This window comes from Suricata suricatta, chromosome 9, assembly GCF_006229205.1.
Source record: "Suricata suricatta isolate VVHF042 chromosome 9, meerkat_22Aug2017_6uvM2_HiC, whole genome shotgun sequence".
Lineage (NCBI taxonomy): Eukaryota > Metazoa > Chordata > Mammalia > Carnivora > Herpestidae > Suricata > Suricata suricatta.
The window spans coordinates 87,389,966-87,411,028 of record NC_043708.1 but is presented as its reverse complement, the minus strand read 5'-3'; the positions used below and the strand labels follow the sequence as shown (position 1 = coordinate 87,411,028).

The following is a 21,063-nucleotide window of genomic DNA, read 5'->3' as shown; positions in this document are numbered from 1 at the left end:
CTCAGCTCCAAGGTACTTTTTGGTTGAGGGCAGAAACTTACAAAATTAAAACATCAAAGAACGGGGGGTGGGGGATGAGGAAATTATGTATTACTTAAGTGATAGTTTCTAACTACCACTTTATCACTAATGTGTGTGTGATATTCTGCACAGCATGTATACAGTACACGTTTGCTTCTTTATGAAAAGAAACATTTGGGAAGGTCTTTCAGCTGAAAAAGTTTATTTCAATGTGAAATACTATTACAGTATTCAAGAGTTAGGAATTAAGTTTAACGGGTTGCTTTTTATATTTGGGGGAAATCTAGGACTATATTTTAAAACACCATACAGTAATTAAATTTGAGAGCCTGTAACTGCTTCAAATATAATTTTCATCAACATAAACACAACTCCAAACCAAAATGCCCATTTCATCCAATCTAGTAGAAGATTTCTTCTGAAAAACTACAGATTCTCCTCACGGGTTGATGCCCAGAGAATTAAAAACTTCAGTCTCCTTTTTGTATGCTGACAGCTGAATTCCAAAGGAAAGCCTCTTTCTTAAAAACAACCAGAATTCAAAGAAATTCAAAGCTATTCATTTTGGTGAATTGCAACCTGTCATCAATAACTATTTATTGACTGTCCACAGGGTGCCTAGGCATTTAAGTGACAAGTGATTTATTTGCATTATTCAAAGGATTTCTAAGGGGAGTCTGAAGATTTGCAGACGTCTTTAAAGATGCAAAGTGGTGTGTGCTTCGTTCATTTTAACTGCCCCTACAAGGAATGAATTGAACAGTCTGGGTTTCAGAGCTCTAGGGATTTCTAGCGCTCAGAGCCGACTTTTGTAAGCGAAGACCCCATTGGGTGCCAAGCGACAGGCGGGCTGGTGGTCAGAACATGGCCCCACCAGGGGCTTCTAGACATGTTAAGCCTGCCCTGGGCTGAAGCAGGGCTGACTGCAGCAATGGCGGCCCTGACCGGCCACCCCATCCCTCCCCCCTACCCCTCCACTCCCACCCCCACACGAGGCTCACACCCTCTCCCAGGCTCCCAGCCTCGATCGGTTCTCGCGAGATCCGGACAACTGAGCGCTCCGGGCCTTTTCAAATCGGGATCCGTTACCGCTTTCCCGGCCGCCGCCATTGTAGCGCTCGGAGCCTCTCAGCGCAGGCGGCCGAGGCGGAGGCGGAGGCATCGGCAGCGGGATGGCGGACGCCGACAAGCCCGAGGTGCTCGGGGCCGCTGGCGACGACAGTACGCTTCAGCAGCCCGTGGAGCAGCCGGGCGAGCCGCGGCGAGAACCGCACCCCCCAGAGCCAGAGAAGCAGCCGCCGCAGCACAGCAGCAGCTCCAATGGCGTTAAAATGTATTGTCTTTTCCTCCGGGGATCGGGGCGGGGGGGGGGGGAGTAGGCCTGGTGGGGGGCGAAGACGGCCTGGGCCTCCGGTGCAGATACCCGCCCACGGACCGTGGGCGGCGGGAGGAGCAGGTGCAGCAGGGCCGTTCCCAGGCCCTTCCCTCCCGCCCCGGGCCGGGGGAACCGGGGTGCGAGCCAGGGGGCCGATGCCCTTCCCATTTCCAGCCGGAGACTGCGGATCACCCCTTCTTCCCAGACTTCCAGCTGGAGAACCTTTGAGCAAAGCACGGCGGCCGCCACGGTCTGGAGGAAAATGGTCCCCCTTTTAAAGCCCAGTGCTGTCGTTAGTGTTCATCACTAGGGAGTAACTAGGGATGACATCATCGGACATTTCCTCTTAACTGCCTAGAACGTATTTAAAAGGAATAGCCCCCCATCTCCCGGCCTCATTCTGAGCTTTATAAGTTCAGTGTTTGTTGTTGCTTTCTAAAGTATGTGTTAATTTCTGAACTGATATATACCAAAGAGGAAGTTTAATAATGTGCTGTGAGCCTAAATCCATTGTGTTATCCTTGAATTGGTAAGAGGTTATTCAGAAAGGGAAATGAGCATGGTGTCTTGGTCTCCCACCTCCCGCTCAAATGTTTGTAAGCCTTGCAGGTTATTTTTTAAGAACTCTTTGTGTGATGGCTTGTTCTTAATTTTGGTAAAAAAGAAAATAAGAATTTTTTTTTTATTTGAAGAAAGTCTGACGCTTTTAAGATTGCCCCTGCCATTAGTGTCTATAAAGAATTTAGTTGACTCGAATCCATAATAATTTCTAGTTAACAAGGAAATATTATGCTCCCCATTGTTCTTGTTATATAGGGAGATAGGAATCAGGCATCTTTTGCATATGCCCAGCTCTTTAAACTTGAAGTTGAAAGTATGTTAATTATTTACTGAAAACATCCTTTTCCTTCTTTCATTTATGCCTCATAGAAAGCGGTCACACTAAAATAGAGAAGAGAAGTGTTCTTTTCCTTTGTATAAGAATGTTTGAAGCAGTATCGTAAGACCTGGACCAGTTTGTGTAGGAATTGATCACAGATAAAATAGCTCTCCCAGCTCAGTTATGACACTCTTGCTCTCACTTGGGTTGGAATAGGATAGGTCGCATCTTCTAGGCAGAATAGAGGTGCAGGTGTTAAGAGATTCGACCTCGGTGGAATTTGTCCCTAGGTGCAGAGTGGTGCCACCTCGGTAACTGAGCATCTGGAAAGTGAGCACTTTCTACCATGCCTGCCAAGATTTGGGCTCTCTGGGATTTGGCCTCAAATTCGAATAAAAAAAGCACTGGGATGATAAAATATGTGCTTTTTGTTAATATCTAAATGTGGGCTTGCCACCCTTTTCTCCTGAACAACAAGTACAGCCTTGAGTGACAGAGAGAAGCCCTACTATACTTGGATGTGATTAGTATAATAGTGTCGGTACAGATAAAGCTGGCATGTAAACCTCCCAGATCTAAAAGTCTCTAATCCCTCTTAAAGTCTCATTGTGGTTTGGCTAGATAAGAGAGGACAGAGGTAGGAGAAGAATCTCTTTTCACTTCAAGTTGAGGAAGAGGAAAATATGAAGTGAAGAATTAATAAATATTAATAGTAAATACAAATGAAGGTTCTTTTCATATTGCTTATAATTCATCTCTCTCATACCGCCCTCTTTTCCCAAGTTGAGTAAAGAAGCAAATTTACTTTTGAGGGTTTCTTGTACTGTCAATTCCATAAGAACCATATAATGGTCCACCATGGTCACTCATACTGAATAATTAGGGACGCTTACCTGCATCAACCTAACAACCTTTTTTTTTTTTTTTTGACCCTGTGAACCAACTGGAGTAGTTTAATAATCCAATATATAATCCTTGACTGCCATATGTTTTTAAGGGTAAGAATTCATACAGGTTATAAAAATTACCAAATATTGCCTTAACATATGTATTGCTTAGAAGAGAAGAGAGTGCCACTTAGCAAGATTGAAGTACTTTTGCTGAGGTTAATCCATAGTCATTGAGGGTAGAGACCACTGTCTTATTCATCTTTGTATCCTTGGCCAAGGCCTTCTATCTATAAAGGCCCAGTAAATATTTGTTTAAGAAATGCAGAAGTGAACTTTTATGATTATGAAACTTATACACAGAGGATTTCACGGGCATGTTCACATCTTTTAACAAGAAAGTAAAGATATTTCCTAGGTTTAGTCTTTTCCTTTATGCCAAAATGGTATTCTAGCTCTCCTTTTCTTAAGTAAACAGGAGGAAAAATAGCAGTATTGTTCTAACACTTCATTATTTTCTGTTTGATTAACATCTTGGAGTATATGGATATTGAGTGTTACATTAGGGTATAAAATATTGTGTAAAATATCAAGCATTGAAGCAAGGTGAAGTATTTGAAGTAGAGTAGTATTTTTTAGTCATATTAGGAGTAAGAATTGAACCAGGCTTAATTTTAGACTTCATACTCTAGCAAGTTTTTAAAACCACGTATTAAAACTGTTTTCTTATTTGCTGTTGAATATTGATTTCTCAGAAATTTATGGTATAACTTGGGTAGACATAATTCCATCTTAAGAGTAGACAACATTTTTGTGACTTTAGTCCAGTTTTTATTAAGTATGTCTTATTAAGTATATTAAGGGGGTGGTTAAGTGAATAGTTTGGGAATTATTACATTGAATTCTGGATATGGTGCCAATATTTGATATTATGTAGCATCATTTCCCTAAGAGTTTTCACCTGTATCTTAACTGCCTATTCCATAGTGTATTTATGACATAAAAAGAGTTCAGGAATTGAGTAATTACAGCTTTGTTTCTCTAATCAGACCATACCTCTAGCCATTAAACTGGTCTGCCTTCCATAGATAATTTATGTGCTACAGATGAGCAGTGTAGTAATATCTTTAGTATGCCACTACTTGGGGAAAACTCAAAGAAATTGCTCTCTCTGGTCATACTTGGAATAAATATTTTAGAGAGGTTATCCTACATAATGTCATTGCTTTTCAGTGGAGTTATCAGATTGTTGTAAGCAAATGCTTACAATATTCATATAAGAATAGAAGAACATAGTATTTCAGAACTCTGTGCATTTTTCACAGTTGGTTTCATCTAGGAAGCAGATAGGTAGGAGAAGACATACTTAGGTAGAGACTATATAGATATCTGCTTACGTAAACAGAGACAGTTACTTTACAAACATTCATTGAATTCAGTCTACTATGTACATACATTCTTTGATTAAAAAGAAGAGTTTGCTTTTATATCTGCTGTACTTAGAACCAGAGCAAAGGCCTCTGTACCTTTTGGCTGCTTGCTGCCATTTTCAAAAGTGGCACACTGTTCAGACAGGTAGGTACTTGCTGGATATGGGCAGTTGTAAAGACCTCTTTTAGGCTGTGCCATTTCTAATGAGGAAAATATTTGATCTTAAAGGTTTTCCTGTCAAGGTCGGAAAAGGTGGCAAAGCAAGTTTGGCCCTAATGTCTCTTCCTTGATATTAGCAGGTTTTCTGGCAGACAGTAGCACCATCTGTGCGCAGATGAGCCTGGGTTCTTAATGGACTGTTCATTCAAAAATTAATATTTATTGAGCAACTTGTTATATGCAGTCACCGTGCTAGGTGCTGCTCTTACCAATGCAGACGGTTTTTTCTTATAGAGTTTTACATTCTATATGTATGGTTGTGTTGTTACCTGCTCGGAGAGGTGGTGTCTAAAAAGCTCAATATCTCGTGGAACAGACGACTCCAGTAAGAAGTGTGTGTGGAGCGCTGCAGTGTATAGAGCCCTACAGTTGGTTGGCTTAGAAGATAAGTGAGTGCCCGCATTATGAAACCCGGTTGTTTGTTGGAAAAACCCAGGAAGCATTAAAGATTTTAGATTTCTGAATGTCATTCCCAGAGATTCTTATTAGTATACAATTGTGGAAAATTGCTTTAAATTCAAGTATTAGTTTTAGATTCACTAGAATAATTGGTGATTTAAGACCTATTGTTATTTCTTCTGTAAAAAAAGATTCTTTTTGAAAAGTAAATTGCATTTTTAAAATGTATACCCAGATTTTCATCTATAGGATTTACTTTAAGTATATACTTACGTGTTATGGATGGTTGGTAGGTAGCATCATATAGTTATATTGTGATTGCAGTCTTATAAATTAAATGTTTTTCCGGTTAGGGTCTCATTAAAAAGTTGATTTATAAAATTTTGATTCACATTGCCTTTAATTACTGCTTCTTACCTCCACTCCATCCCACCTTGTAGATAATAACTATTAGTAAAAATTGTATGATTCTACGAAATACCCTATTTTAATTTATAGGTTAATGCATAGAAAATGTTGAGTATGAAAATACTAGGATACCTTACCAATTAATTATGTTGATCAAAATTGGGAATAGAAAAAATTACGAGAGTCAAATGAATATTTAAAAACTTTGTATTTTAGTTATGTTTTTTTTTTAAACTTCCTTTACATTTATTTACTTTTGAGAGACAGGGAGACAAAGCATGAACAGGGGAGGGGCAGAGAGAAAGTGACACAGAATCCAAAGCAGGCTCCAGGCTCTGAGCTAGTGGTCAGCACAGAGCCTGACCTGGGGCTCGAACCCATGAACCACGAGATCATGACCTGAGCCGAAGTCGAACGCTCAACTGACTGAGCCACCCAGGCGCCCCTTTTAGTTATGTTTTTAAGCAAACTTTATGAGAAGTTTGGTAATATGGCCAAATCCTTGCTTTGAAATGGCATTGGGTAATTTCAAAGTAAGCACCCTGACTCTCCAGCTGGTTTGCTGAGGTCTAACGTGGTGGAGAGTTTTGGGAAGTGAAGTGATAAATATGCAACATTTATGTAATGTGGGGTTTCATTATTAGAAACGTGACTGAGATTTTCTTCTTGTTTTGTTTTTAATTTCTAGGGAAAATGATGAATCAGTTAAAGAAGATAAATCTGAATTAAAAGAAAAATCTTCAGGAAGTAAGAAGGCCAATAGATTTCATCCTTATTCAAAAGATAAGAATTCGGGCACTGGAGAAAAGAAGGGTCCAAATCGAAACAGAGTTTTCATTAGCAACATCCCATATGACATGAAATGGCAAGCTATTAAAGATTTAATGAGAGAAAAAGGTAATCTTCCTCAGTAAACCCACTGTTGGCTAATCTTCATAGAGAAGGGGAGGATCTAAGCAAACTCTTTTTATTCCTCTGAGCCACACAGACTCAAAAAATTGATTTTTATTTCCTGACACATGAATTAATCTTTCCTCTCTCACTTGACACAGTTTCATTACAAAGTCATACAGATAAATGAAGTTTTTCTCCCCATTTTAGTGGTATAGTGGTGAGCCAGCATGTGCATGCCACTAAGAATTTTGTTAAAGTGATTGCTTTGTCTAGTTGAAGTTTTTATAGATTTTTAAAGGACTATTGCATTAGTTAAGCAATACATTTAGCGTGTTAAAGTATGAATAATAAGGTCTGATTACTTTTTTTCCAAAAGCTGTTTTGTCATTATCTTGGTGGAGTCTGGAATCTGGCTGTGGAGTTCATTTTGTTTGCATTGTCATGAATGCCATGATGCTGTCTCTCTCTGCAGTTCTGTATTAAAATTGCGTTCCTGCTGTTGCAGTTTTGTTTTTAGAATAACCTGAAAACTGTCATTTTATATATATGGTTGGTTTTGGGGAAAAATAATTGTAATATTTGATCTTGTAAAAGTTAGCTTTGTTATCTCTTGAAAAATTGAGTTTCAACAGTCCTGCAAACTATGTATTTGGCTTTGAGGCTGATCTCTTCTAATAAATAAAAAAACCTTGCATTGGTGTATCTGTTGTAAGGTGACAACTATTTGATTGGTTTTATTCATTGACTTTATTTAGAAAGTGTGTGGCTTGCTGTGAAGCATGACTTGTAAATTTAGTTTACTGATGGCAAACATGACTGAAGACATTCAGGTAGAAAGTCACCTTAAAACAGCTGTTGTGTGTAGGCGACCAAAGTTACTTGAAAAGTGTTAATGTTGATGTTTTTAATATGATAGGCTAAGGGACCATTGGTATGTATATGTGCATTTGTTCACCAACTATCTCATGCTGGCCAAAATATGATCTGTAGTATGAATTAGGTTAATATGGTTGTTAGCTTTTTTAGAGAACGTGGATGATGTACATTTCAGAAAATTAGTTAAATTTACATAGCCATTGATAGGAGGTATGTTGATCTGGTTTTGATTGTTGGTGAATAATAGGTGCTTTTCTGTAGAGTTGTGCACAGGTGTGCAGTAAAGCAAGACATTGGTGTTTAAATGTATTGTTTCTTGGTATCTTCCTTTTGTATGTCTTATGTAGTTGGTGAGGTTACATACGTGGAGCTCTTTAAGGATGCGGAAGGAAAATCAAGGGTAAGTGCTGTGGGCCATAATCTGCTTGAGGTTTAAAAGTTCCTCAGCAGTTTACTTTCTGTATAATATTTGTACCAGTTTTTGGAAACTTAAGTTTCATTTTGTTTTAATTTATTATGCAAGATTTGAGGCTTTATACTAGCAAGTCTGACACTTATCCAGTCCAAACTGGTTGCCTGGAAGGGATGGGTTTGTAAATGTTCATAAAGGGCATTCACTTTTCTAATGCTTTAAGGTAATGCTGCTTCTTAGCCAACAGATTTTAATATAGGATTTTTTTGTTGTGTTTCGATGTCTTCAAGGATACTTTAAAAGTTACTGCATTGATAATATTCCCTAAGAGTTCTTTGAGAAGCCCATAGCTTAAAGGTGTTAATTCAGAATGTATGTTTGCAATTTATAATGAAGAACTTAATTTGGTACCCTGCAAGACTACATAAGAGGCAGCGCTCTGACCAATTGGTATGAATGACATTGATGATTAAATTGACACACGAGGAATTGGTTGATAGTAGGTTTTGATTTTTAGCAACAAGAAAGCAATATACTGGAGAATACAATGGAAAGCTTTTTAACAGTGTTCACTTATACTGCAAAAACCAGTTGGGTGCACGAGAAAAACTTTGTCATCACAATCAAATGGCACTTCAAACAGTAATAATGACAAATAATTATTTTAAAAGTGATTCTATAGGTTTGTTTCTTTAGCATAGGTGATTATTTTATATACTTAAACTGGATGCTGTTAATGTGTGCAGCCAGTTTTCTCTAACAGAGTAGTTAATTAAAAATGAGATGATTTCCTGTTTTGACCCTAATAAAATTGAAAGATATACATTAAAACAATTGTGCAAGTACATCTTTTGAAAATATATGTAACAATGTAGGAATTGTTATATTGAAACCTTCAATTATTTCCTTGAGTTACTTTTGATTAAATTTGCTCAAATACCTTACTTAGTCTTAACTTAAAGAAGAGTCCTCTAAAAGTAAATGTGCTCCAAGCTTGTTAAATGCTAGATTCTACTGCCTTAAATAGATAGATTTAAACATTGACAGAAGATTTGTGGTCACTTGCTATTATGTTCTGGAAATGTAAAAGATAAAAAGTGATTGTATTATCAATTGCTTTTCATAACTTAAATATTAGAGTTTAACTTCATTAAAGTTAACTTCGTCTACTGATCTAAAACTTTTTTTCTCTTGCATATGTTGACAAACTACCTGGATATAGGGTTGTGGGTAAGAACTTTTTTTAAAGTATCTTCAGTCAAATTTAAACTTCTGATTGAGAAAAAGAAAATTTAGTATATAAACATTTCCTATAATTTTTTTCCCCATTAAGTGTCGTTGAATTCAAAGATGAAGAATTTGTAAAGAAAGCACTAGAAACTATGAACAAATATGATCTTAGTGGAAGACCCCTGAATATTAAAGAGGTAAGATTTCTTAATTTTGGAATAGTTTAAACTTTTGAATGTAAAGACGTGTTTTGTTTTTGGGTTTTCATCTTTGGTGATGTATTTCTCTGACTACAACTTTTATTTTTGAAACCTAGATCCTTGTTAAAGCATTATGTAATTGATGCTAGTTTTGCTTGTACATGTTTCCTGTTTGTTTTTAAGCAGTTTTCCTATGTATTTGATTTGTTCCAAGTTGTTATAAGCAGAGGTGTATAGTTAAAAAAATATTCAGATATTTAAAGTTGGCAAAGTTTATCTGTTGACTTTATTTGGCATAGACATTTTCAGTTTTAGATTGTGTTGTTTAACTTGAGAAATAGACATTGTAGTTGATAGTAAAGGTTTCTGGCATTTGAATAAAATTGATATTCACTTTTAACTATAATTACTCTGAAACTATGCCAGATTAAAATTTAATAAAGTTTATGAATCTATAAGTGAAATTTGTACCTGGAACTTGGAAACCCCTGAAGTGGAGATGTTCCCTTTGTATGGAACAGTAGTAGTATAAATACATTGACAAAAGAATAATCAGAAGTTATTTAAAAAACTAGTGTAATTGACCTTGGTAACGATTAGCTTGAATAGCAGTCATTTTCACGTCTTCCTTTAGTTCATATTGTTCATGTAAACTGAGTGATGTGATCACAGACCAGTTATGTATATTCTTGCTAAAGTCTGTGTTACAAACCAGTGAGGATGTACTTTAGGACCCTGAAGGGTCTCTCCCAGCAAGGTTCCAAGTCTTTGGTAGTGGAGCATTACTGTCAGCCATATTTTAACTTGGGATAGTAATGATTTGACTGCCAGCTCACTTTCTAGCTTTGTGACTAGGCAGGTTACTTATTCTCTACATCTTAGTAATTGTAAGAGTACCACTGATAGTACTTAACTTACTCCGTATGGTTTTGATGAGGAGTAAATGAGATAACATGGTAGAGAGTTCAAGCTCTGGCATCAGATAATCTGGGTGATGCAGGGCAAATTTCTTGCCTTTAATTACTAAACAAATTACCTAACTTTAATTACTCTCTATTTTTTTGTGTCTTTATCACTAAAATGAGAATAATATTAGAAGCTGATAGTTTTATAAAGTCTTAGTTAATATATATAAAATACTTAGTAAATGTTAGCTACTAACTATAATTGTGATGTTATTATATAAAGCCCTTAGCTCAGTGCTCAAAATATTCTATAACTACATAATAAATGTTAGTTGTAATAATAATTGCTTGTTGTTATTCCAGTCCAAGGTGGGAGTGTTCCTGGTTGTTGGTCTCTTGATTCTGAGTATGAGGAGTATGAGGTGGTAATAGCTTAAAATTAAGGCCATGCTACCAACAAATACTAGTATTCCAAATCCCTTTATTGGAGTCAGCTTCTGAATTCCTCTAATTCTGTTTCAGCCTAGGGGGTTTTGTCCATCTTTCCTTCCTTCCTTCTTTCCTTCCTTCCTTCTTCTTCCCTTTTCCTTTTCCTTTTTTCTTCCTCACTCCTTCGCTTCTCCCTCCTTTCCTTCCTCCCTTTCTCCCTCCTTCCCTTCCTTCCTTCTTGCTTCCTTTCTTCCTTTTGATCTTGACTGGGAAGTAGAGAAAGCTTAGATTGTTATACTCTGTCCCAGCCATTTATGTGGTGCTTTTTACTCTACAAAGACCAAGTCCATGTTGCTTATGTTCTTTTAAGTTTTAGCACTTCGTGTATCCTCAGTAATATTTTAGAATTTAGAAACCCTAGAATAGAGTTATGTGATCCAGACTGACATAGGATACTTCCATTTTTAACTTTCTTAAGAGGGGAGAAATAACTGAGTGTGGCCTAGCTAAATGATGAAATATTCTTTATTCAGTTAACTTTATGGAGTAATATTACTAAAGGTCCCATTCCTTGGAATATCCGATTTACCAATGGATAGCTGGCCTCAGTGCTAAACTTACTAGTGAGAGTCTAAGAAAAAATATATTTCCAATACTCCTTACCAGATGTTAGAGTTGCATTTTTTCATTATATTAAGTGGGGTTAGGAGCGGTTATAAACTTTGAGGCCCACTAATAGCAATAGCAGGTAGCGAATGGCAGACTGTCATCCAAGGGGAAAAGAAGAATAAAACCATGTTATATAGTGGCTACTTTGTTTTAGATAAATTGTATTCTATATATGTTTTATATATTTTTATATATGTGTGTATTTTTGTGCATATATATATTTACATATGTCAAAAATATATAAGACAAATCAAAACATAGCAATATGATTAATACTAAGATGTTAAGGAAAAACAACCTATCAATAGTTTATGAAGTATCTCCCCATCCTTCCTTCTCCCCATAGGTAACTACAATCACCAGTTTTGCCAAGTTTTTGAAGCTTTAGTTAGACCTGAAACATTTATTATTTACTAGCTTAAAAATTTTGCAGCATTTTTATAAACATTTATTTCTTTATTTCAGTATTTTTCTTAATTTCTTCCTGGTGAAGAAATACTTTTAAAGCTGGTATACCTTTATTCTTGCATTTACTTTTTTACCTTCTATTCTCCTAGCCTTCCTAGAGAATTTATTAAGGTCATCCAACTTCCTTTTTATTAATATTTCCAGACTGAGACCAGGAGTATAGAGTTGATGGTTACCTTTATCATCGTCATTTGGTATCGCAGATCATAGTCTATCAGTGTGTTTATGTGGTTAGTTTGTTTGTTTGTTTTGTTTTTTTTGCATTCCACCTAGTGAGATGAGTGAGAAGTACAATTAAACTCGCTCTTTTGGTTTTGTTTAAAGGTAGAATATTTCTCTTATACAGTTAATGAACTTAATAAAGAGCAATTTTTATTATCATTGTTGATGTGGACACTTAGCCTTTCTTTATCCCCCCATTCATCTCAGATCATAATCCATTATCAGATCATCATCATTGTTGAGGAAGGAAAATGGTTGGAAAATGGGCAATTGTATTTTGTTTAGGAATGAAACTTACATATTATAATAGCTCCCCTTTGCCCCAATATTCCTGGGTTTTATAACAGTCTGTTCCGCTGTTGAAAAGCTTTGAATTAGTCTGATTTTGCATTGCCTTGGTCATCCAGTGGTGAGAATTCACTATTACTGCATTTTAGCAAGAAAAGAGTCACAGTAAGTACAGTATTTTGTTCCTCTTTGAGTTATATGTATTTATGAATATGTGTCATGTATTTGTACCCTAATTTAAGGGCAAAATTAAACTAATTTCAAGTTCTTAAGTGACTTTAGTGATTGGAAAACAGGTATTTAATTGACACCTCTGGAGACTGAATCTTTTGTCTGTCCACAGGTTTTTATGGGACTGAATTCTCTGGATAAGAAAAAAAGCTCACTCTTCAAGAGGGCCAATAATTTGAGCCAGTTGGGATAGCTACTGTAGAATATGAAGTTGTTATTTTAATGATACAGATTTACTGATGTATCTAGTGGAATTTAACATTCAATGTGTGTTATAGGACCCTGATGGAGAAAATGCTCGTAGGGCATTGCAACGAACAGGAGGATCATTTCCAGGAGGACATGTACCCGATATGGGATCGGGGTTGATGAATTTACCACCTTCCATTCTCAATAATCCAAACATTCCTCCTGAGGTTATCAGTAATTTGCAGGCTGGTAGACTTGGTTCCACAATTTTTGTTGCTAATGTAAGTTTAAGCTTTAGTCTAAAATTTTGTCTGTTAGTTCTAATCATGAGATTATTAAATTGGATGAATGGGTCATAGGTGTAGAGAACATTTTGCTTATTTTTAACGAAAGTAAGTGAAATAGTAATTATTGGAAACTCAAACTCAGTTTAAATATATATATGTATATATGTGTGTGTGTATGTATATATACATGTATATATACATACACATAGTATATAAGGTTAAAGTATAAATATGAGTACTTAGTATTCTTAAAAAGGGAACTGTGGAATTTACAAATACCTACCCAGTTCTTGTAAAGGTTTACTTTCATTATATGGGATTTGTGTCATATTGGTAAATGGATTTTTTTCTTTAGCTTTGATATTTGTGAATGTTCACATTGTAGTTGGTTTGTCATCTGTTGTAAGGTTTTGAAAGTCAGTGATATCAACAGTATTTTCCAAAATGCGAATTTCAGTAAAAATAGATGAGCAAGTTTCAAATGTACAGAAGCAGGATTGAGCAGATAAGAGGCTATTTTGGAAATTTAAAAAACATGAAGGAGAAGGAACAACATTGGCTGAAGGCTAATTAATTTTAAACAACTTAAGATGTTTTTATTTGAATACTATTGATGTACCATCTAACAAGAAGTACCTTATAGTTTTGAGAGTTGAGAAAAGATTCGCTGTTATTATTTATAAGTGGGGAGAAGGGTTTATTAGGTGTGTAACTTTATATAATTTTATGTTAAGCTCGACTTCAAAGTTGGTTGGAAGAAGCTAAAGGAGGTGTTCAGCATAGCTGGAACTGTAAAGCGGGCAGATATTAAAGAAGACAAAGATGGCAAGAGCAGAGGAATGGGCACAGTCACTTTTGAACAAGCAATTGAAGCAGTTCAAGCAATTTGTATCCTGATTTACACTTTAGTGATATTTAATACGGTTGAAGAAGCCGGATACCATTTTGTGGGGGTCATGGAATTTAATGTTGCCTGGCTTGGAAATGTGTGTTAGACTTTAGTCTCCAGCACATAAAACCTTTCTTATGTCCAAGTACTAAAGTCACTCTTAAAACTTGAATTAGCCATATTAGGTAAGCTGGTATGAACTCTTTTCTACTTTCTCTTCCTGCCACAACTAACTATGGGTATCTGTTGTTGACAGTTAATGTAATCTATTGTACATTAATGCAGTTGCTCTAAGTGAAGCCTTGTTATTTTTTCCCCCAGTGGTTGCCTTAAATGATTATATTTTATTTATAAAGTAGAACTATAAAGCAAAGAATTTGAGATTTTTCTTTGAGTATATGGAAGAGACTAAAACAAATAAGTAAAATAGTAAAGATGTTGATTAAGGTATTAGAGGTAGCCTGATTCTAGGATTATTAAAAATGTGTGTTCAAGTATAATTTTATAGTCCTCTTAACTGGTTTTCCTTGACCAAACCAACAGCTATGTTCAATGGGCAGTTTTTGTTTGATAGACCTATGCATGTGAAAATGGTGAGTTCCTACATATCACTTCAACTGTCCCGCCGCTTACATCTTATATCCGCTCTACTTTACATTACAGATTTGTTTGGTTATGAATTAACCATACAATAAACTTTTTTTGCAATTAGGATGACAAGTCTGTCCCTCATGAAGACTACCGTTCACATGACAGTAAAACACCACAGTTACCGCGTAAGTGAAAGCTATTATTAGAAACAGTGCAGACTATTTTTTTTCCTGTTTTATTGTATGCTAAGCAAAACTCTTTATTTTTGTGCCAATATCTCAGGTTGCCCACAGTTTAGGATTAGTTTGGTGTTAGGGAGATAGTTTCTCATGATTGCTGAGGAAGACTGAGAAGATAAATATGTACCACTTTTTTCTTTCTGGTAGATTTTCCTGATTATAAAAGCCATACATACTAAAAAAATATTGGTAAATTGCTATACATGAAGGGAGAAAGAAGTCCTTTTAATTTTACCACATATAAGCTCAATTGTAACATTTTTGTGTATTTTTTCTGGTCTTTATATGTATTTTTGTGTACATAGTTGAGTGGCACTATATAAGTAATTTTGTATTTTTTTGTTGTTGTTGTTTAACATTAATCAGCAGTATTCCATGTTGGAAAATTATTTCCAAATATTTTTATTGGGTGTATAACAGTCCATTGTATGGCTGCTTCGTAAGTATTTCACTGTCATGTTAGGTATACTTATTTGTTTTAACTTTTTTTCTTTAATTGCCAGCAGAATAATTCATGTCTTTCTGTGTACAAATATTTGGTATGTTTTTGGTTCTTTCTTTCAAGTATATTTACAAGTTCTCAGGTGTGCATATTGATCAGTATTATTGAATTGTTTTCCAAATGATTATAAACAATGTTATGTACTTAATGTCTTTGTCTCAAAGTTCCATCTGCAAAATGAGGATGCAGATATTGCCTATATCATGGAGTTGGCATGAGTGTTGCATGAGTTAATACATGTAAAGCACATAGAACAGTTCTGGAATAATGTAAGCACTCAAAAATACTAGCAGTTCTTACTATTTTACTGTACCTTCTCTGATCTTTACTAAGTTTTTTAAATCAAATTATTTTATATATAAAGACAAAAATAACTTTTGTAGCTATCACAGGCCATATTTGTTATAGATGATTTTTCTTTAAAATAAAATTTTACATAAAAGGTTGAGACTCCCTCTCTCTCCTGACGACCATATACCATACCAAGAATATAGTGTTTATGAATATAGTATTTATAGTTTAGGTTTAGTCATTTGGCTACACAGTTACACATACATAAACATTATATGAAATGGTTTTGCTGGGTTAAAAATTTGAGGTGAGAGACATCATATTGTATATATATTATTCTGTAACTTGCTGTTTTTGGTTTAAGACTGTTTTTGAGATGCAGTTATATTGATAGATGTAGCTCTAGTTCTTTCATTGAAAACATTTTTCGCGTGGGGGAGGGGCAGAGAAAGAGGGAAAGAATCTTAAGCAGTCTCTAGACTCAGTACTGAGCCCCACACAGGGGTCTCAGGCTCATGACCTTGAGATCATGTCCTGAGCTGAAATCAAGAGATGGATGCTTAACCGACTTGAGCCATTCAGGCGCCCCAGTAATTTCTGTTTTTCTAAGATTTTTACCATTTTTGTTCATTTTCAGATTTATTGGCATAAACTAGGCTCTTAAATTTCTGCTACATCTATAGTTCTTTCTTCTGATAAATTCTGAAGGTTTGTATTTTCTCTTTTTCTTGTTCAGTTTTGCTTAGAGATTTTTAGTTTTATTTGTGCTTTCAATTTCATTTTTTATATCTTAATTTCTGCTCTTTAATACTTTCTTCTCTCTATTTTTGGGGGGGTTCAGTCTCTTATTTTTGTCCAAATTCCTTAAGTTGAATGTTCACTAGTTTTACATTCATTCTCTCCTGATAAAAGTAGTTATAACTATAAATTTAGCTGTTGTATACAAGTTTTGCTATGGAGTATTTTCATTGTGATTTAGTTTTAATTAAATTACTACTATGACTTTTGTTTTGTTTTGTTTTAATTTTTGAGAGGCAGAGAGAGAGAGCGTGAGGAGGAGAGGGTCAGAGAGAGAGGGAGACACAGAATCCGAAGCAGGTTCCAAGCTCTGAGCTGTCAGCACGGAGCCTGATGCAGGGTTTGAACCCATGAACCGTGAGATCATGACCTGAGCTAAAGCCGGACACTCATCCGACTGAGCCACCCAGGCGCCCCTCTACTATGACTTCTTAAACCATGCACATTTGAATTTCTAAATGTATGGGGCTTTTTCTTATTTTTAACTTATTGTGGCCAGAGAAGGTATGATTGTGATTTTTTGAATGATTTGGACTTTGCATTATGGTCTAAGGCACTTTTTTTTACATATTCTAGGCGTGCTTGGTGAGTGCAGTGTTCTATATATGTCCATTAAATCAAGTTTGTTAATCCATTTACATTGTCTTACATCACTACTAATCATCATGTCCGCTTGGGCTGTCAATTACTGAGAGATGTATATGGTAAAATTTCCCACTAGAATGTTGGGGTTTTTTTTTTTTTTTTTTTTTTTGGTTTTGTTGTTTGTTTTTACTTTAAATATTTTGACACTAGATACATCTAAGTTTAGAACTGATGTGTTTTCCAAATGAATCAAAATTTTATCACTATGGAGTGATTTTATCTTTAGTTTCTAAGTCTTGTCTAATATTGATATAGTTATAACAGCTTTGTTTTGTTTGTTCACATTTATTGATTTATTTGGGTTAATTCTCATTATTCTATGTTCTATTTTTGTGCTTTTTACAGATTTTTTCTCCTATCTTGCCTTTTCATGTAGTGGTTAGCAAGGATTTTTAATATATCTGTAAAGTCTGAAGTTAATATAATTATTCTTTTACTCAGTAATAGAGTGACCTTTGAATAGCACTATTCTCTAATCACTTTTTCTAATGAATTATATGCTGTTACTGCTCATTGTCTTAGTTCTGTACTGCTTTTTTCATGCTCAGAAATTAAGTATTACTACTATTTATCATTTTTTGTCTTACCTTTCTCTACTCTCACAGACCCTGGTGCTAATTTTTTCTCAAAGCATATATTTTAATATCCCTTTCAAAGTTTTTTAAAATGCTTTATTTATTTTTGAGACAGAGACAGAGTACAAGCGAGGGAGGGGCAGAGAGTGAGAGGGAGGCACAGAATCTGAAACAGGCTCCAGCTCTGAGCTGTCAGCACAGAGCCCGATGCAGGGCTTGAACTCATGAACTGTGAGATCATGACCTGAACGGAAGTCGGACACTTAACCAACTGAGCCACCCAGGTGCTCCTCATTTTTTTTTTTTTCTTAAGCAAATTCTGGAAAATTCTCAGTTGATGTGTCTGAGTATTGCCCTTTCTCTCTTTATAGGGCAGCCTTTTCCTGCCTCAGCCAAGTTTACCTTATCACTTAGGGTGGTGTCATCTTTCAAGATTGTCCTGGCTTCCTGCAGGGACTTCCAGTTTACTTTTCCACTATTAATACTCTTCTATTTATTTAGGATAAAAAATATTCTCCTTTGTATTCCGACTCCTAGATCTGTTCTTTTCAAGATTTACATTTTTACGTCTTCTCAATTGAGATATTATATGAACTCATACACTTTGGCAGAATCAGTTTGTTATGCTACTTAATCGTTATTAATGTCCTCAGTTTTCACTTCCTCCCTTCTTTTGTTCTAATTATTGTAACTTGACAAATAGATCATACTTCCTATGATACTGATATTCTTATTTTTGATGAAAACGTGATTTCCCAGATCTGTGAAAATCCTGGTTCCTTTTCATGAAGAATGATACCAAGAGATGAAAATATGAGTCCTAGGTGTAGACATGAGCATTTTTTGTAGGGGTACTATTGCTTTCATTTAGACCATTTTTAGGTACTGAGCATAAAAACGATATTTCTTTTACCAGATAATACTGATCTTTTCAATTTAACACAACATGCTTCTGTACTTTATCTAAACACACACACACACACACACACACACACACACACACACTATATAGTATATGGTTTTCTCAGCTTGTACTACCACTTAATTGGTATGTTGACTAGCAAGAACTTTAGAACCATAACTCAGATTTAATAGAGTAAAATATTCCCACTCAACTGTTAAGTCCTGAAGGTTATCAAATTAACTTCTTAACATCTATTTTCAACATATTAGTTTATTTTAAGAGAGGTAGTAAAAGGAATACTGGATTTAGAGACCAAAAACTTAAATGTAGTCCTCACTTAATCACATAGCTAAATGGCATTACATAAGTAACTTTAGCTTTCAGAAATTTCCTCCTCTGTGGAAAATAGATGTGAAAACACTTAAGGTACCATATAAATGTAAATAAATATGTCAGGGACAAAACATTGTTTTATTCAATATTTTGTTTTCATTGTTTATTGTTGTTGACTTTTTAGTTTGAATTGAACCATCTTAAGTGTAATTCTATTTTAAGTAGTTTTACAAATTTGAGCAAGATTCTCATTTCCAGATATGTATACCATTTATAAGGTATATAATACTATTCAAAGTCCTCTTGGTATTTCATTAGTCCTGTTTAGTATGCCGTGAAACTAGGATTGAAGGTGGGCCTGCTTCACAAAATACTTCTCATTAATACAGGTGTTAGTGAGGCTACTTCACTGCGCTGCATTCCGATGAAAACAAGGACCAGTGCTCTTATTTGCAAATTTGCAAAATTTTGGCAATATTACTACAGGCATGTAGTTTAAAAAATTTATGTAGTGCCAGTTAGTTAATCATGTATGGATTGGTAATATCATTCTTATTTGTGTTTTAGGCGGTCTTGGAGGCATTGGAATGGGACTTGGTCCAGGTGGGCAACCTATAAGTGCCAGCCAGTTGAACATAGGCGGTGTAATGGGAAATTTAGGCCCAAGTGGTGAGTAGTTTCACTTTTGTATTTCTTTTTAAATGATACATTGCTACATTACAAAGCTTACATTTACTTGTAATAGTGTTTAAAGGATTCTATTTTCTAGTTGAATATTTAGGATGTCAGTCTAAAAAAAGAATGAAGCCTTGAGAGCAGAGAAAATGAAATAGAGTGAGCAAAAGTCAAGAGGGTTCCTCTGAGGCCAGCTGTGTTGTAGCTAGCCTTTTAGCACTTTGGATTTTAAAATGTCTCTGAGGCAGGAGGAGAATGTTTAACGTAATGTCTCGTGGATCATGGATATACCATATTTGTGGAATTGCTGAAATGCCGCCCTATCATAAACAGGTTAAATTTGTATTTATAGCTGGGAAGGTAGCTTTGCAGAGAGCTGTTTGATTCTATACATGGACTAATTTATAGTTTATCTTTGATGATTAGTTTTTAAACTTCGTGATTTCAGAATCCTTTCATTCTCTTCAAATTTGTTGACGATCCCAAAGTGTTTTTGTTGGCATGGTTATGTTTGTTAATATTTATTGCGTTAGGAAGTAAAACTTAGAAACTTAAAAATATTTACAGATTTATTTAAAATAACAGTGATCAACTGATATTAACATAAATATAATTTTTCAGAAAATAAGTTATATTTTCTGATACCAAGTATTAGTGAAAGAGTGGCATCATTTTACCTTTTTGGATATCTCTTTAATGTTTGGCTTAATGCAAGATAGCCATGCTGTTATATCTGCTTCTGCATTTTGTTTGTGTGTTATGGTAGTATACATCATGTAGCTTCTGGAAAGTTATACCTTATATTCATGAGAGAATAGTAAACAGTCAAATAATATCTTAGTGTCACTTGATGAACAAAATAGTTTTGACTTATTGGACCTCAGCGCATACTTTGAGAACTGTGTCTTATTGATGGAGTAGTAAATGCTTTCAGATTCATGTTTTTTTTGGTGAGATGCTATAGCTGAAATTTAAATTACCAGGGTAACTACGGTAGTCAGTCTGACCCAGATAGGAACTTTTACTCTTAGGCCCCCACCCTCCTAAACACAGACTTTCTTATTCTCTTTATTGCTCCCTTAGCTGCCATGTTGAAAGGAGACTTTACTTTTTGACTTGATCTCTAAATCTGCTATGGCGATACTTGTGTGTGTGTGTGTGTGTGTGTGTGTGTGTGTGTTGGAAGAAAAACAAAACAAAACAAAAAACACAGTTATCTAGTCCTAGATATTCTCTGCTTAATGTGAATTTTGTTTTCTTATTTACTGAATATTCATAGAGGCCTTTTTGAAGACTCATGATTAGACAGCTGCAGTGCATAGCACTTTAAAGCCTCCCACGTGCACCCTACTGCTTCTCTCGCATTCCATCGTGCCTAGACCAGTGGTATCTTTTGCTGTATTGCATTATGTCATTCTTTAGTCCTAAGAATAAGATTGACTGAACGTCCATACTGTGTATTTTATTTGAGGTATGGGAATGGATGGTCCAGGTTTTGGAGGAATGAATAGAATTGGAGGAGGTATGTATAAGCATTTGTTTTTTGTATGTACCCAGTACCATTTTTAGTAAATTAGAAGTTGTGTTGAGAATTCCAAGGAAAAAAAAGTCCAGTTTATTGTTGGCTCATCCTTAAGGCTGCTAGCAGAAATTGAGACTGGTACATACTTAAGAGACATGGGAAATGATGTGTTAAGAAGC

At 35.4% G+C, this 21,063-nt stretch overlaps 1 protein-coding gene and 1 long non-coding RNA gene across 6 annotated transcripts in view; one reads left to right on the top strand and one right to left on the bottom strand.

The window, feature by feature from the left end:
* Positions 1-646: 646 nt before the first annotated feature.
* Positions 647-1,348, bottom strand: LOC115301733. The gene is made up of 2 exons (XR_003913265.1): positions 1,025-1,348; positions 647-762 (listed from the first exon to the last, which is right to left on the bottom strand). It is a non-coding gene; the product is annotated as an uncharacterized LOC115301733 (long non-coding RNA).
* The window catches only part of MYEF2 (myelin expression factor 2), a 33,930-nt gene continuing 13,939 nt past the window's right edge, over positions 1,073-21,063 (top strand). For 3 of the 5 annotated variants that reach the window (XM_029951705.1, XM_029951703.1, XM_029951707.1), the window contains exons 1-11: positions 1,073-1,354; positions 6,309-6,517; positions 7,738-7,790; positions 9,025-9,032; positions 9,136-9,229; positions 12,723-12,914; positions 13,655-13,808; positions 14,353-14,402; positions 14,522-14,585; positions 19,255-19,356; positions 20,834-20,884. In XM_029951705.1, the coding sequence (XP_029807565.1) occupies positions 1,194-1,354; positions 6,309-6,517; positions 7,738-7,790; positions 9,025-9,032; positions 9,136-9,229; positions 12,723-12,914; positions 13,655-13,808; positions 14,353-14,402; positions 14,522-14,585; positions 19,255-19,356; positions 20,834-20,884 (1,138 nt within the window). In that variant the 5' untranslated portion in view covers positions 1,073-1,193. The remainder of the gene's footprint in view (positions 1,355-6,308; positions 6,518-7,737; positions 7,791-9,024; positions 9,033-9,135; positions 9,230-12,722; positions 12,915-13,654; positions 13,809-14,352; positions 14,403-14,521; positions 14,586-19,254; positions 19,357-20,833; positions 20,885-21,063) is intronic. The other 2 variants (XM_029951706.1, XM_029951704.1) reach the window with 1 other exon arrangement.